The sequence below is a fragment of the Xenopus tropicalis genome, chromosome 5 (genome assembly GCF_000004195.4).
Source record: "Xenopus tropicalis strain Nigerian chromosome 5, UCB_Xtro_10.0, whole genome shotgun sequence".
In the NCBI taxonomy this organism is placed as follows: domain Eukaryota; kingdom Metazoa; phylum Chordata; class Amphibia; order Anura; family Pipidae; genus Xenopus; species Xenopus tropicalis.
In genome coordinates, this window is record NC_030681.2 from 38,408,136 (window position 1) to 38,423,770 (window position 15,635).

Sequence of the window (15,635 nt, forward strand, 5' to 3'; positions counted from 1 at the left end):
AAAGACGTGAGATGTTACACAATATCACTTACACAATAGTATCACCCCATGAGCCTTTCACAGTAGAACCAAAACTCAGATTGTATCTTTAAAATTCTCAAAGAAGGAAAATTTACAAAAAAGAAAAAAAAATATTTTAACCAGATTCAGGCCCTCTGGGAATGTTTCACAATAAAGTTTATACCTGGGACACTAAAGGGGTTATAAAGGGGGTGCAGTCATGCCAATTGATTCTACTTATTAAATACACTCAGCGGAAACACACAGAGCAGATGTAATTTTGACAAAGAACATTGAAAATTATGCAGTAGAGTAACTATAAGAGGTGGAGCCTGGGTACAGGCCAGGTCCCCCCTCAAAAGCAATTTTCTCACAGGAATCGCATGTGCGCAGAGCTCCAGTGGGCCACCCCCTTGACTTAGGTACTTTTGCACTGATTACATGATTACCTGCCATATTATAAATTGTTTCTTTTAGACTTTTATTGAAAAAACATATTCTGTATTCTGTATTGAATAAGAAGACATAAATGAAAAGAAGATATAAATTAGAATAAAAAAAGAACAAATGTTTAACAAGAAAAAGAAAGCACATTAAGAAGACATACAAGAAGAATAAAAGAAAAGAAGATATAAATTAAAATAAAAAAGACACAGATTTAACAAGAAAAAGAATGAACATTGAGAATTTCTCTCTCATTAAAAGCAATGTATACAGTATATCTGCATGCCTGGTTTTATGGTGTCACTATATTAATGACAGTTTGTTTTCTTGCATACGTTGGCATGGTGATATACTAAGCCAAGGATGAATCTTCTGGGTTTTCGTCTGAGTTTGGGCCAATAAATCTCTGTACATGGAAAACTTCTTTAAATTTAACTCTATATATATTCTCTACTTTGCCTCTTTAAAAGTTAAACCTTTATTTTCTAAAATACTCTGGTACCATAGAAAGCTGACCATCTAGCTCACATTTGGTTCCCTAGCCGTGGTAATACAGAATTTGAATTACTGTAAGCATCTTTTCAGGCATGCAAAAAACATGACACCACATACAAATAGAAGAGCCTTAGAGAGACATTGCTAATTAATAGCTAACATTCACTAGTGCTAAGAAACACATGGCAATTTACGTACTTTTTAAGATGTCCAGTAGAGGGCACCATGCCAAAGTTGCAGTTGTGTTCTAATTGCCTACTTATGATTTATTTCATTAGAAAATCACAAAAAATAAAGTAAGTAGAAGGACAATTAGGCACAAAGTTGGACGTGCAAATCCAGCATGATGGAAAAAACTACTTAGTGGAATTTACTTAATTTATTTTGCTTCTTCTTAATATAAAAGAGTGTACTTTCATTTCTTGTAAATGGAATTTGCTACTGAATTTGCTACTTTAAATTAAAAAAAACAGAGAACACAAAACAAGAAATAGCAGAAATATTCAGTTACAATTCCTTAAATTTATACTTTGTAGGAAATTATATTTTTTTACAGAAAGCTACTGATATTTATAATTTGGAAGAAGATGGTTTAACTTTGTAATGGCAATTGGAAGGACACTGTTGTAGTAAAGGACTAAATGCAGCCAACACATCTGGAGTCTAGCTCTGCTCCTGGCAAAGTGCAAAGGTTGCTTCCTTATTCTAATTTTGACCTTTCTGCAGACTTACGCTCTTACCCAATTCTGTTGGCAAATCTGCTACTCTTTTGTCTCCAGTTCACAGCCAATTCTTTGTCCTAGTCTTCTTTCTGAAACTTATTACTGCTGATTTAAATACAGAGGATGCAAACCACAAAAACAGACGCATATTCCCACATTTTTAAATGCATGCAGGCCAGGGTATGGACAGTGCATGGGTGTCCCGTCATGCCACTTGCTTACATTTCAAGAGTGCCAGAGCATGAAAAGTGATAGGCAACCCTGTACTTATTATAAGTATTATCAAATACAGGTATGGGATCTGTTTTCGGGAAGGCCATCATCCATAGATTACATTTAATCAAATAATTCTTATATTTAAAAATTATTTCTTTTTCTCTGTAATTCTAAATCAGTGCCTTGTACTTGATTCCAACTAAGATATTATTAATCTTTATTGGATGCAAAACAATCCTATTGGGTTCAATTAATATTAATTGATTTTTACCAGACTTAACATATGGAGATCTAATTACAGAAAGACCCCATATCCAGAAAACTCCATGTCCCAATCATTTTGGATAACAGGTCCCATACCTGTAATATATTATACATTATATTAATACATTATAACAGGAAGAAATTGAAGAACTGGTATTCCTTCCGACTCTGATTTGTCCTTTTTTATTTCCTCTTTTTCTGATACTACTTTTTTGCCTGTAAAAGAGCTCACACTTTTTGCTGAAACAGAAGGGGTATGTAATAGCACCAGTTTAGTATCTAACTAATGCTGTAGCACATTATTTGGTGCATCTGCATACAATACACTAAATTATTTTGGTTATACTTATTTTATCTATAGTTTTCTTAGGTAAACCTGCATGATGACTTTATAGCTTAAAGGAACAGTAACGCCAAAAAATAAAAGTGTATGAAAGTAATTAGAATATAATGTAATGCTGCCCTGCACTGGTACAACTGGGGTGTTTTCCCCAGAAACTTATATAAACAAAGTTGCTCTGTAGAAATGGGGGCAGCCATTCAAAGGAGAAAAGGCACAGGCACATAGCAGATAACAGATAAAACACTATTGTATTCTAGAGAGGTTATCTGTTATCTGCTATGTAACCTGTGCCTTTTCTCCATTTTTCCAGCTTGAATGGCTGCCCCCATGGCCACACACCACCTTATTTATATAAACTATATTAGCGTTACTGTAGCAAAAACACAACTTTTACCAGTGCAGGGCAACAGTACATTATATTTTAATTGATTTAAAAAACTTTTATTTTTGGTGTTACTGTTCCTTTAATGCTTATTAGAGTTAGGTGCATACTTCCACATTTCACACACCCCTGGCTCATTAGTATGTCCAATGTACAGATATTTTGTTTCCTGCTTTTTCTGTAGTACAGTAGTACAATTACAACACTATATGGTAAATCAGATTTGCTCCTAATACCTGTTTAGGATTACTATTAGAATTGGTTACAGGGTTAAGTAACCATTTAATCAAGGTAATACCAGCAAATGGGTGTACTCAATGAGTAAAATACAACAGTCTGGTGCTCGAGGGATGTTTTACTTTTTGTGGCTGTCATATAATGTAATGAGATGTGATTATCATATTCTAACACTGTGTATTAGTGAATTATAACACTTTCATTATACCATCAAAGAAAAAAACATTAAAAAAAAAGCATTCTGTTTTTCCTTTATGCCCTGACACTGCCATTTTGCTCCCTGTTGATATGGGAATATAATTCCCCTTGTGTTTCTGCTAAAGTATTTGGTTATGTTTCTGTAGCTGCTACACAATTGCCTGTCCTAGAGGAAAATAAGCATTTCAATCTAAAATAAAGATCAGATGGACAACGGCATAGATTGATGCTACTGGAGCCCACAGCAAATTCACTTTAGGGCCCCAATATATTTCTAAGTTGCCCAATCAAAATTGCTAATTACTTAGGACCTTAAGGTCCCCATACACAGGCCGATCCGCTCGCTACGGGTGGGCAATATCGGGAGAATCCAGGCTAATTGGCCAAACGATCGAATTATAATGACAGGTATAGGAAAAGACAGTCCGGGACCGCATCAACGAGCCGATCCAGATCTGGCAGATCTGGCAGGCCCGTCGGTAGTGTCCATTCACGGGCCGAATCGATCTAAGGGACCCATATCGGCAGCTAGAATCGGCCCATGTATGGGGACCTTTACTGGGCCCTTTGCAATCCTGCCCCCCCCCCCCGCAGCACTTCATGGCAAGGTGTCAAAACCTACTTGAAATACAATCATTCTAAATCCTGGTGGGGATGGTGGGGAATAACTTATTAAGACTGAGAGAGAATCTGTTCAAGCATGATTCTTTTAAAAAACTTGTAAAGTTGGTTTGACAGATGATTAGGCATTTTAGGTCATATTTATCCAAACATAGGTCACAGTGTACCATAAGGGCACTCCACAGCTCTCTATTCACTTACACAGGATTTTTTCATTCTTTGATAAATATGACAGTAAAAATGATATACAGTGAGATTCCCCTCTGAAAAATGTGGTGGTCTACTGTATGTGCATCTCCACATTAAAATAAAATGCAATATTCATAAAGCTTTTCCTGGAAAGGGAATACTGAAGCAGAAAGAGCTTAGTTAGAGGTGAAAAGCACAGACATAATTTTGCTGTATGTTTTGCATTTTACTATACTTAATAAATGGGCAAAAGAGCCATTTGCTCAGGGACATTTCTGTGGCTGCTGCCACCTACAGCCTTAGCAATGATTTCCTGCTCCGTGCTTACCTCTTTGGTGTTGGAGTGGGTCAAAAGGGGGCCACATCGCTAATGCAGAGAGAGCTATGGCACTATAAGAGCAAAATTTCTTTCTTTTTAAAAAACTGAAATTTTAAACTTACCAGAGGCTTTTTGTTACCCCTAGTAAGTGTGTTTCTAGCTTGCTGTCACCTGAAAAAAGATATTTATGTAGCCCACTTATTGATTTGATGTGGCACTACCTACTGAATTACTCTGTTTTGGCGCTTCCAGGAGTCCTGAGCCCCGCTTACTATGGGGGAAGCAGGGACTTCTCTGTTAATGGCGTGCCTCCACCCAGGGCTCTGTTATGGGAGAACTACAACTCCCTCCCTGGGACTTGATACTTGGGTGTAGTGCTGCCTGAGACCTCACACAAGCCCCCAAAGGGAATCCCCTCCCTGGGGCATTCACTTACTGGTATGTAGGTGCTCCTTGAGGCAGACACGATGAACACACAGTTGTGATGAAACAGTTGGTTGTTTATTAGGCAGGACCTCTCCAGGAGTGGCAATACAAACACAGTGCAGGGGACACTCTCCTTCTTTAAACCTTTAGAGTACCTACCCCTGTTGGGTATCTTATCGGTACTCCCGCCAGGATGATCCATTTTATATGTCCTCCCCGGTACTACACGCCAAGAGACCCTCTCTAAGGGCTCTCCCCGGTACTCACGCCAAGACGGACCACCTCCAGGACTCATCCCCGGTACTCACGACTAAGTACCCTCAGAGTAGTACCCCTTCTAGCGGCAGCCTAACCACCTACCTAGACTCTTGAGTCCCTACACTCCAGCTGATGTACTGCTGGGGGAGACCATACCTCCCAACATTTGAAAAATGAAAAGAGGGACAAAAAGATTTGGTGCGCGCAGCGCGGCAAATTTTTTGACCACGCCCCCTTTTGTGGTCACGCCCCAATTACCACACCCCATTTTAAAAAAAATACCCCTTTTATATAGATCATATGGCGGGAGCAGACGAAAATGTGCTATACCCTCATACTGAACGACCTAAGGAAAACAATATAGCAACTCATACATATAAATACAAATATAGAGAGAAGGCAGTGAGTTATAACTAAGTACCAGTTTTGCCCCCCAATACACAGTAGCCCCCAATACACAGTGCCCCCAATACACAGTGCCCCAATACACAGTGCCCCAATACACAGTAGCCCCCACATACACAGTAGCCCGCCCCATACACAGTAGCCCGCCCCATACACAGTAGCCCCCCCATACACAGTAGCCCCCCATACACAGTAGCCCCCCATACACAGTAGCCCCCCCATTCACAGTAGCCCCCCAATACACAGTACCCCGATACATAGTACCATCCAATACACAGTAGCCCCCCATACACAGTAGTCTCCCATACACAGTGCCCCCTATACACAGTAGCCCCCTATACACAGTGTCCCCCTATACACAGTAGCCCCCAATACACAGTGCCCCTATACACAGTAGCCCCCAATACACAGTGCCCCAATACACAGTGTCCCAATACACAGTAGCCCCCCAATACACAGTACCCCCATACACAGTACCATCCAATACACAGTAGCCCCCAATACACAGTAGCCCCCCAATACACAGTACCCCCATACACAGTACCATCCAAAACACAGTAGCCCCCAATACACAGTAGCCCCCCAATACACAGTACCCCCATACACAGTACCATCCAATACACAGTAGTCTCCCATACACAGTAGCCCCCAATACACAGTAGTCTCCCATACACAGTAGCCCCCAATACACAGTGCCCCTATACACAGTAGCCCCCCAATACACAGTGCCCCCCAATACACAGTGTCCCCCAACACACAGTGTCCCCCTATCACAGTAGCCCCCTATCACAGTAGCCCCCCATTCACAGTACCTCCCATAGGCGCTCCGGCTTCATTATGCCTCTCCTTGTGCAGCGCGACAGTCCCTTTTATAAGGTTGCGCCCCGTGCGTAATGACGTCACACCCACAGGCGCAACCTTATAAAAGGGACTGTCGCGCTGCACAAGGAGAGGCATAACGAAGCAGCCGACAAAGCGTGAACATCCGGCACAGCAAGCGCATCCCGCTGTGCCGGATAGTTCCATGAATGTTCCGCAATGCGGGACATTCATGGAACTATCCAGGACAGCGGGATGCGCCATAAAAAGCGGGACTGTCCCGCGAAAAGTGGGACAGTTGGGGGGTATGGGGGAGACTACTCCCTCTACCACTCCTGGAGGGGCTAATTCTGCCCATTCTAACTGTGCCCTAACTACATAGCACTCCTAGAGTGACCTGACACATGAAAACTCCTAATATACCTATGGGGAGGATACCTCTGCTCTCAGAGGCTCTCCCTTAACTCTGGCCTACAGCACATGGCTGCATTCCCCTTATATGGGCCTATGCACCACCCTGTGGCCATAACCCAAACTACAGGGATCCACCCTGTTAACTATCACTACACCAGCTCTACCCACTATCCCATGACCAGCACCACCCAGGGGTCTGCATAAAAAGGGTCTCTATCCTAAGGGCCCAGATTTGGTAAACCCCTACATTTAGATATTGATATAAAATGTGTGTTATACTGGCCTAAATTTCGGTGAGTCCAGGTCCTGGGTGACCCATGGCAGCTTGTCTGGACCCTACAAACTTCTCACTTATACAGACCTCCACCTGATGCCCGTGGAACCAGATCCATCTGCCCTTGTAGGTCAGCCTGCCACTGTAGGCAGGCATGGAGATTCCTTGGGCACACACATGCACCTCTCCTAATACAGAATGACAGACCCAATACCCTCAAATCTTTGTAGACAGGATAACTTCTGTTTGATAAAAATATGTGGAAATTCTTACAGTAAAACTAACTTTTTACCTTACTCACAAGACAATATTACCTCAATAATTGATTCAATCACCATAACCCGGACAACAGCATAAGACCCATGGGTAACAAACATTGAACAAACATCTGAGATGTTTAATATCTGTAAATAGGTGCATTATAGCTTTTGTTTCTTATGTATTTTTAAAGCATAATATAGGAAATGTTTTAGGAAAAAGTACAATAAGACAAATAGATTATTTGAAAAAAAGTAAAGGGGAGTTACCACGATCATGGGGAAGGTGGGGGAGGAGGGACACAAAAAAAAAAAAAGCAACAAAGAAAACAATGGCAGTCTCTGAGTATCTTTCTTGACAAAGGGAGGGTGCTAAAAAGAGGTTATACTGATGGGTCACACTTAAGGCTGTAGCTTTGGTCAGACCATGTCTGCCGCTTCTTTATAAACATAAAAATACCTTAACATATTCATTCTAAAGACTTTTAGACTTTATAGCTGCAAGGCAAGAGAGGATGAAAATACTGCATTATAAGGAGATTTAGTAATTATTCTATTTATATTGCATTGATACTCAGTGATTTACAGAGATTATACATCATCCACAGCAGTCCCTGCTCCTTAGGAGCTTACAATCTAAGGCCCTTATCGCATTTACTCAGCAGTTAAATTCATCAGGAGACTGTATATTTATTGACAGAGGAAATTGGAGCACCTTGAGGAAGACCAGGCAGACACATGTAAAACATACAAACCCTTCCAGAGAGTGTCTTTGGCTGGAACTAAACTTAAGTACTTTAATAACCTTTTAACCCTTTTAGTACCAGTCAATTTTTACCCTCTTTTGTGTTAAATAAATGCAAGGGAAAAAAGTCTGATAGAGTCATACATTATCAATCAGTTCCAAGTGTGGGATCAAATATATGTTCTGGACTGTGGTATAAAAAAGAAATGTGACAGGTCAGTGGCTATTTTACTGAGAGGACTACAGGAGTGCTTTTCAAGTTGTGCTCCTATTTTTTCTTTGGTTTGTGTAGCAGTGCAGGACGGTTCATTCTTTATCTTTGTTCTGCCCTGTCTCTGCTACATAGAGTCCAACAGTGAGACACAGATTATCATGTAGACAACATTGGATGCGGCACAGGTGAAAGTTCCTGGCATTGTGTATTCCCATTGTGTGTTTGGAATGTGTATTGTATCTGTGCATAAAATGAAAGGGCATGTCACACATCTTTGCTGTTCACTGGAAGACAGTGAACTTCTGACAACCATTTTTTTCAAGATTTGGGGTTGTCTGTGGAAGAGGAGAGTTAATTCTGGGAAAAATTATTTCAGGTGACTGGCCTTGCCTAGCTTTGGTTTTAAGTACTTAGCTACCCTTCTTACTTTTTCATGTTTTGGACTGTGCATTACTACAATGGGAGGCTTATTTATCAGTTTTCAAATTCTGGAAATTATTTTTCAATTTGAAAAAACTCAAAATTTCCCAATTTGTAAATTTGCTTAGTTATTTAAAAAATTGTGTATAAAGAAAAAACTAAATTGAACGAAACCATGAAAAAAACTCAAATGCATCAAATTCATATTATTCTCATTATCATTTTCATTGGGTCTACAAACTCTCAAATTCATTACAGAAATAAGCATACTATAGATTGTATAAACTCAAAACTTATTATAAACCCCAAATACATTCTTGGCTACAAAAAAAAAACATCATGTATATGAATTCCAGGAGTCTTGTGAACATGCTGATAATCATTATCCATAGGATTACTACTTGACATGTAGAGACTGCAAAATATAGATAGTTCATACTTATGTTTAGGGCTGACAATTATTCCTTTGCTAAAACAAGACTCTGCCTGTGATTTATGTGTCCAAAAAGCCCTGTAACATTAAGATAAGCACAGAAAATAGTATGTTTTTGAAAACACTTCCTAAAGAATTGAAAATGGGTATACCCTTAGAGCAGCCCCCTCTGGCATTTGCCAAAATTTCTAGATTGCCAGTTGGGGCCTGCCAGAAATCACAAAGCAGAACTTGCATTTGAGAATCTACAGTCTAATACTTATATGTGTATACAATATATATTGTGTATATTGTGTATACAATATACTTTGTGTATACTTTTTCCACGTTGTTGATTCTATTATTTGTGGCTCTAAACGTGTAAATAAAGACACAATTCAAATGTATACCATGCATAGTGTGACAGGTGGCAAGAGAATCTCACAGGGTGACAAAGCCTGGGCACCCCTGGCATAGAAGCACAATAAAATGTGGTATGAGTACTTATCATTTTGTACTTATTCACACCCACCTATGTCTCTGCACCCAACTTTTTAAAAGTGTAAAATATATTATTTGCCCACATGGCAAAAAGTGTCCTTGATTTTTCTACCATTAGGCTGATGCCAGACTTGGCGTTTTTACACTGCGTATTTTCTCCGCCTAAAAATGCTGCACAACCCACACAGCCCCTGACTATGGCGTTTTTCAGCCTAGTTCTGGTGACGTAGCAAATCCCGTTTCCCATGGAGCTAATAGTGCGAAATAGTAAAAAACACTGCGTATTTCCGCAAGGTCTGGCAGTTGCCTTTGTGTATACATAGGAATAGGTTGCTGTACAAATAACGGCGTATTTCGGCAAACGCATGAAAAGTCCGTGGTAACGTGTTTTCTAGCGTATTTACGCATAGTGTGTTTTCCATCGAGACTGTTTGTTATTTCTATGGATCATGATATATTGCATTTTTCAGCCGCCGAGAGAATTAGAAAATACGCAGTGTAAAAACGCCACATCTGGCATCAGCCTTATGTAGTAAACAGGGATACTGAGAGCCCAACAAAAAGCTGAGATTTGGGCTGAATGTTGATTTGCTGTTCTGGATACTTCACAAACGGTAGCACTATATCTGCTGGGAAACTATATGTATCTGGTTTGGGATGACTGCAGGCATTTTATCCAGCACTTGAAAACAACTGTGTTGTGCTTTCATCCCACATTCCAGCTACACAGCAGCCCACAGGAGAGGGGGGTTGGTGATTAGTGGGCACAGGGTAACCCGTGTGGGTCGGTATTCTGTGGTAAATTGGGATTTGTGAAACCAGGGAAGGGAAATATTACAGGATGAGAATATAAACATTATATAAAACTCAGGAATATACCTATGAAATGACTAATAATACCGAGTAAAGGAAGAAAAAAATATAAACATTGAAGTGTCAGGTTTCTCCCTCCCCCTGGGCGGCCCTCCCCTGCCTGTGCTGCCCTCCCCTGTCTGTGCCGCCGCTGGAGCGGGCGAGTTGGGAGTTTGGAGAGAGCAGTAACTGCAGGGCAGGTCCCACGTCACACAAACACTGCGGTACGAGCAGCGGCATTCCGGGGGCTCAGGACTCAATTCAGCATAGGAGATTTAGATATTGAAGTGATAAAAGGAGATTCAAGGACAGGTCAGTAGGTGATGGTCACCAGCGACTTGGGAAGTCGCATAGCGCAGAGTTGCAGCTGTTATGGTTCACGGGGACCTGTATGATTGCGCCGTGTTGTGACTTTACAAGAATTGTTCTGCGACTTCTCTACAATGATCAGAGCCGGCAATTTTGCTTTTTTCATAGATAATCCCTGCATCCAGGATCCCGTATTAGTGATAAAGGCGCTGCTATAAATTACTAATTTGCCCCGTGGAATGCGATTTTGTACTCCAGAATAAGGACTGTGTCGCAGCAGGACGGTGTTATTGCAGCTGATGATGTCGCTGGCTGCATTGCTGTAGAAATCAGTAGTCTGTCGGAGTGATTGCCCTGATGCCCAGTGCCAGGCTGTTTGTCTTTTCTGCATTGCTAAATATGAAGTGGCTTTATACAGTCTGCGTCTGCGTCCTCCTGGCAGAACCTGGGGCATCTGGAATAGGTAAGTCCCACTAGCAGGAGGCCAAATGCCTTCCAGATGTGGCTTTAAGTGAATGTTCTCAAAGATCAAAGGGGATGTAAACCACAAAAATACTATTTAAAAAAACAAACAAACCTCTAAGCAATATAAATTCATTGGAAATTAAATTAAATAAATAAATAAAGTTATTTGTAAATAAAATTCATAAAAAACAATATTTGACTTTTCATTGCTGTTCTCTGTGCTGCTGGTTCTGACTTATAAACAATGTAATACAAGCAGTGGCACAAAGGAAAATTAGTAGCTTGTGGTTAAATTTCGGCTGCCACAGGCGACTAATCTCCCCAAAATGCATTCCCACTGTTAATAAAGTTAATCGCCATGGGGAAGGCATATACAATGCTACATTTTCCAAAGTTGCCTGAAGTTTCCTGCACAGGAGCCGAGATTTAACTGCAGGCAACTAATCTTCCTGTGTGCCACTACCATAAGACCTCTGCAAATATTGTATGTATTTGTACTGGTAAGTTGCTTAGAGCTATATTTTGTTTCATTTTGCAAAAATGTATATGTATTTTTTTAAACGAATGTCAAACTCAGCGGCCCATAACTTTGGCTCTACAGAACAGCACCTTTCAATTCTTGGTTGATTGACTTTTGGGAGATGGTGATAAACAGGGGAGGGATGGCACAAGAATTCTCCCTCAAGTGAAAATTAGACCATTTATTCTATTTACACAGCTGGAAGCAAAGTAGAAAGCAGTGAGATTTACATTGTGTTCTCTTTGAACCTGGCAGTAGGGTAAATTCCATCAGCCAAACACTGTGCATTGTTTTAGTAACGGGTTTAAACCCCCAGTGGCAAAAAAAAGTCTTTTCAAGGCTTTTTTTTATTATTAATGTCTAAATGCTAAATTTGGAAAGACCCCTTATCTGGAAAACCACAAGTCCCAAGCATTCCGTTTTTTAAATACAAAATGTACTTTTTATAAACCCATTTTTTTTTAATAGTGGCATGTCACTTTGTCTCATATTAGAGCAGGCTTGGAAAACTTGTGCTCCTCTAGATGTTGTTGGCTTATTAGTCAGGGATGCTGGGATATGGAGGGCCACAGGTTGCCTTTCACTGCATTAGAGTTTTAAATGCCACAGACAAGACAAGTGCTTTTGCCACCTTTTGGGAAAATACCAACCCTTCCATGTCTGGTATCTTTCTGCCCAATTATAACCATTAGCATCAAGTAATATTTTTATCGACCAGGCCAGTAAAATACCAGCCAGGTGGCAAGCCTATAGCCAAGTTGGTGGCAGATCTTTTGACTTCACTGTGCAAGCACAAATAGCATTCCGTTATGATTTAATATATACAGTGCCACATGTTGAACAATTCTTTACGCCAGTGCCTTAAGTATAGAGGAAGCAGTCACGGGGGGGGGGGGTCTAAGATGTACCCCCTCCCTAGCCGATGTCTTACCTACTCAATGAGAGTGGCAGGGCAGAGGTGAGTGGAAGGTGGGCCAGGTAGTTGTGTGCCAAGCCCTCTGAAGATTTTGTCTACGGGGGGTTCGGTGCATCAATGTTACGCCACTGCTTTATACAGTATGGTATGTTCAATCACTCACATCAGTTTCTGTTTCAGTCCCTGAATTGCACACATGGGTCAATTTAATGGGGCACCCATTTTTAACGTGCAAGTATGTTTTTGGAGTGTACAAGCAAAGGAAATTACCTCACTGATAAATGAGGAGAACATGGAAACTTTAATTGACTGTGCCTTCTGTAAAGCTGACTAAAGACCCCAATATTTAAGGCTTAAAGGAGAATGCAAGTCAAAATTTAAAAAGCATACTGCCCAATAGTCCTCCTATTGTTCAGTAAAAATGCCACACTTTTGGCTCACCTATATTTACTCAGTCACACTTACTTCACATTTTCTAGAACAGGCAGCCATCTCTAAAAAGGTATTCTCCCTTCCCTCCCCTCCTTGCTTCATACTGCACATGTGTTTCATTCCCTCTCCCCCCACCCCTCTGCCAGATCCGCTTCTGATTGGCTGGTGGGCATGTGTAGCTCAGAACAGGAGACAGGATCAAGTTACACACATGCTCAGAGAATAGGAAGGCTGCCGCTGGCACCTACAGGAAGGGGAGAGAGATTTCAGTGATGTCACTGTAGTCTTCACACTGCTGTAGGCTGCCAGCACCATATCTCAGAGAAGCAAGCAGGGATCTGGGAATTTAGATATGCAGTAAGTACTTTAAAAGAATGCCTTTAGACTAACTTTTAATTTATATTTCATTGTCTTTTAAATAGATTGTATTATTTCTTTGGGAACCCACATAAACTGGCAACTGGAGTGCAAACTGACACGATTGGAAACAATGTAACCTGCCTTTTGCACACCAGCAAGGGCCACCTGTGCTTAGAGTTGCTTCAAAACAGTTTGTGGGTTACTGCGGAAATGCAAGCACAGCACTATGCATAATGGCTTTCACAGGGCTATGGCAGAAGGGAAGTTTTGGTGCCTGTGCCTAATCTCCTCCAATGCAGGGAATGATATGTTGTAGCCTGGACTGATGTAAATTGCTAGTGGCAAAACATATGCATCATGTAGTAGCCTTTCAAGGCAATTTTGGGCTACTGCATAATGGATGTGTCTGTTTAACCACCTTGGATTTACATTAATGCCAGCTGGAATGTAACTATGTACTTTGGTCACCTTTGCTGTAGAAGGTAGGTGACAAAATGTCTCTTTTAGAATTACCTTAATAAGTTTTATCTTTTCTGCACCCATGTTTTACAAAATGTAGATGTAGCTGATGTGCTGATTCAGAGCTGTATCATCAGTACTGTACCACTTGTGGCTTTCTACTCACTTCGTGTGCAGGTTTTGCTCTGTTGGCCATGCAATGCAGCTAGGTTGTCAAGTTGCTTATTATGCAAAAGCTGCTGAAAGATTTGAAGCTTCATTGTACAGAAGCCAAATTGCCTTACAGAGGCATCTTTTCTAAATTCCATTCTTTATTATCTAGCAAATGACAAAGCTATATGTAGTGCATAATTATCTATATTTAAATAGCTATCACTATTGTCATTAGGTAATACATCTATAGTTAACTAGCTACCGCTATTGCAATCAGCTACTTTATGTTTATCTAACTAGTAGCTACCACTAGTTCAGCTATTTTTGGCCAGAGCTAGAAGCAAGACTTTCGCCTAGCGCTTAATTGCTGTGTAAGTCTTTTGTGGTGCCTTGTGTGCCCCCCTATGGTGGAATCTTTTTCCTAAATGACACTAGCTGGTCACTTTGCAAATGATGACATTATAACATGTGAAACATTTTGATCAATACGCCGGTAATCTCAGCAGGACCAGTAGCCCAGAGCACACAGTTATTTTTTTTAAAGCACCAATGTCATGTTTTCAATGGTTGATCACAGATTGTACAAAATTTTTAATATTTCTATTGTAATCAGTAGAAAGCATCCAAGTTTGACTGTTGTTAGCTATTACACATGTTTGCATGTCAAATAACATGGCAAGTGGTACAAAATTTTGTTTTTATATAGCATAATAGATATATAGGCTCTTTTCTGATTTATTAGCCAAATATGTCTACAAATATGTCTACTCGTCTAGTATGCCACTCCAGACACGATTGGACTGGGGTGGTAGGACACCCCGGGAAAAAACCCAGGGGCCCTAGCCCCACTGACCCAAGCCCACTCCCATGCCCGGGCCACCCCAGCATCCTTCCAGGACGGCTCCCACTACCCTGCTCCCAGCTCCCCTTCCCAATCCCCAGGAGTTAAAAGGGATGTGGCATGGATGGCAGACGGCGGGCCCTGAGGTCACAGCCCCAGTTGGCCCCTGTGCTCCAGTCCGACCTTGATTCCAGAGGTGATTATGAGAGAAAAGTCATGTGCTTCATTTCATAGGGGCATTGGATACCTTTGTAACTTTAACCTTGTATTTCTTTTCTGCGCTGTTATAAATCAGGTGTGGTAAGTCATAAAACAGAATATGTCTGGTTTGCACTTACCTAACACAGTTAAAGGTGGCCATACACGGGCCGACTATAGCTGCCGATGGACCGATTCGGCAGCTAATCGGCCCGTGTATGGGGAGAGCAGATCGGCCTGGCCGACCGATATCTGGCCTGAAATTGGCCAGATCTCGATCGGCCAGGTTAGAAAATCTGGTCGGATCGGCTCGTTGATGCGGTCCCCGATCCGACTGCCCCATTGCCGCCCACATAATCCGATCGTCTGGCCCCAGGGCCAAACGATCGGATTATTATTTTTTTTACCTAAATGGTCCCCGATATCGCCCACCCGTAGGTGGGGATATCGGGGGAAGATCCGCTCGCTTGGCGACATCGCCAAGCGAGCGGATCTGCTCGTGTATGGCCAGCTTAAGTCACACATGCTAAGGATAAACTGAAGAAGTGATATTTG

General features: G+C 41.2%; 1 protein-coding gene across 3 annotated transcripts in view; it reads left to right on the plus strand.

Moving 5' to 3' along the window:
* The first annotated feature begins 10,573 nt into the window (after positions 1 to 10,573).
* mertk (MER proto-oncogene, tyrosine kinase) overlaps positions 10,574 to 15,635 on the plus strand; it is a 56,373-nt gene continuing 51,311 nt past the window's right edge. For 2 of the 3 annotated variants that reach the window (XM_002940398.5, XM_004914696.4), the window contains exon 1: positions 10,574 to 11,199. In XM_002940398.5, coding sequence (XP_002940444.2) covers positions 11,094 to 11,199 — 106 coding nt within the window. In that variant the 5' untranslated portion in view covers positions 10,574 to 11,093. The remainder of the gene's footprint in view (positions 11,200 to 15,635) is intronic. The other variant, XM_004914695.4, reaches the window with a different exon arrangement.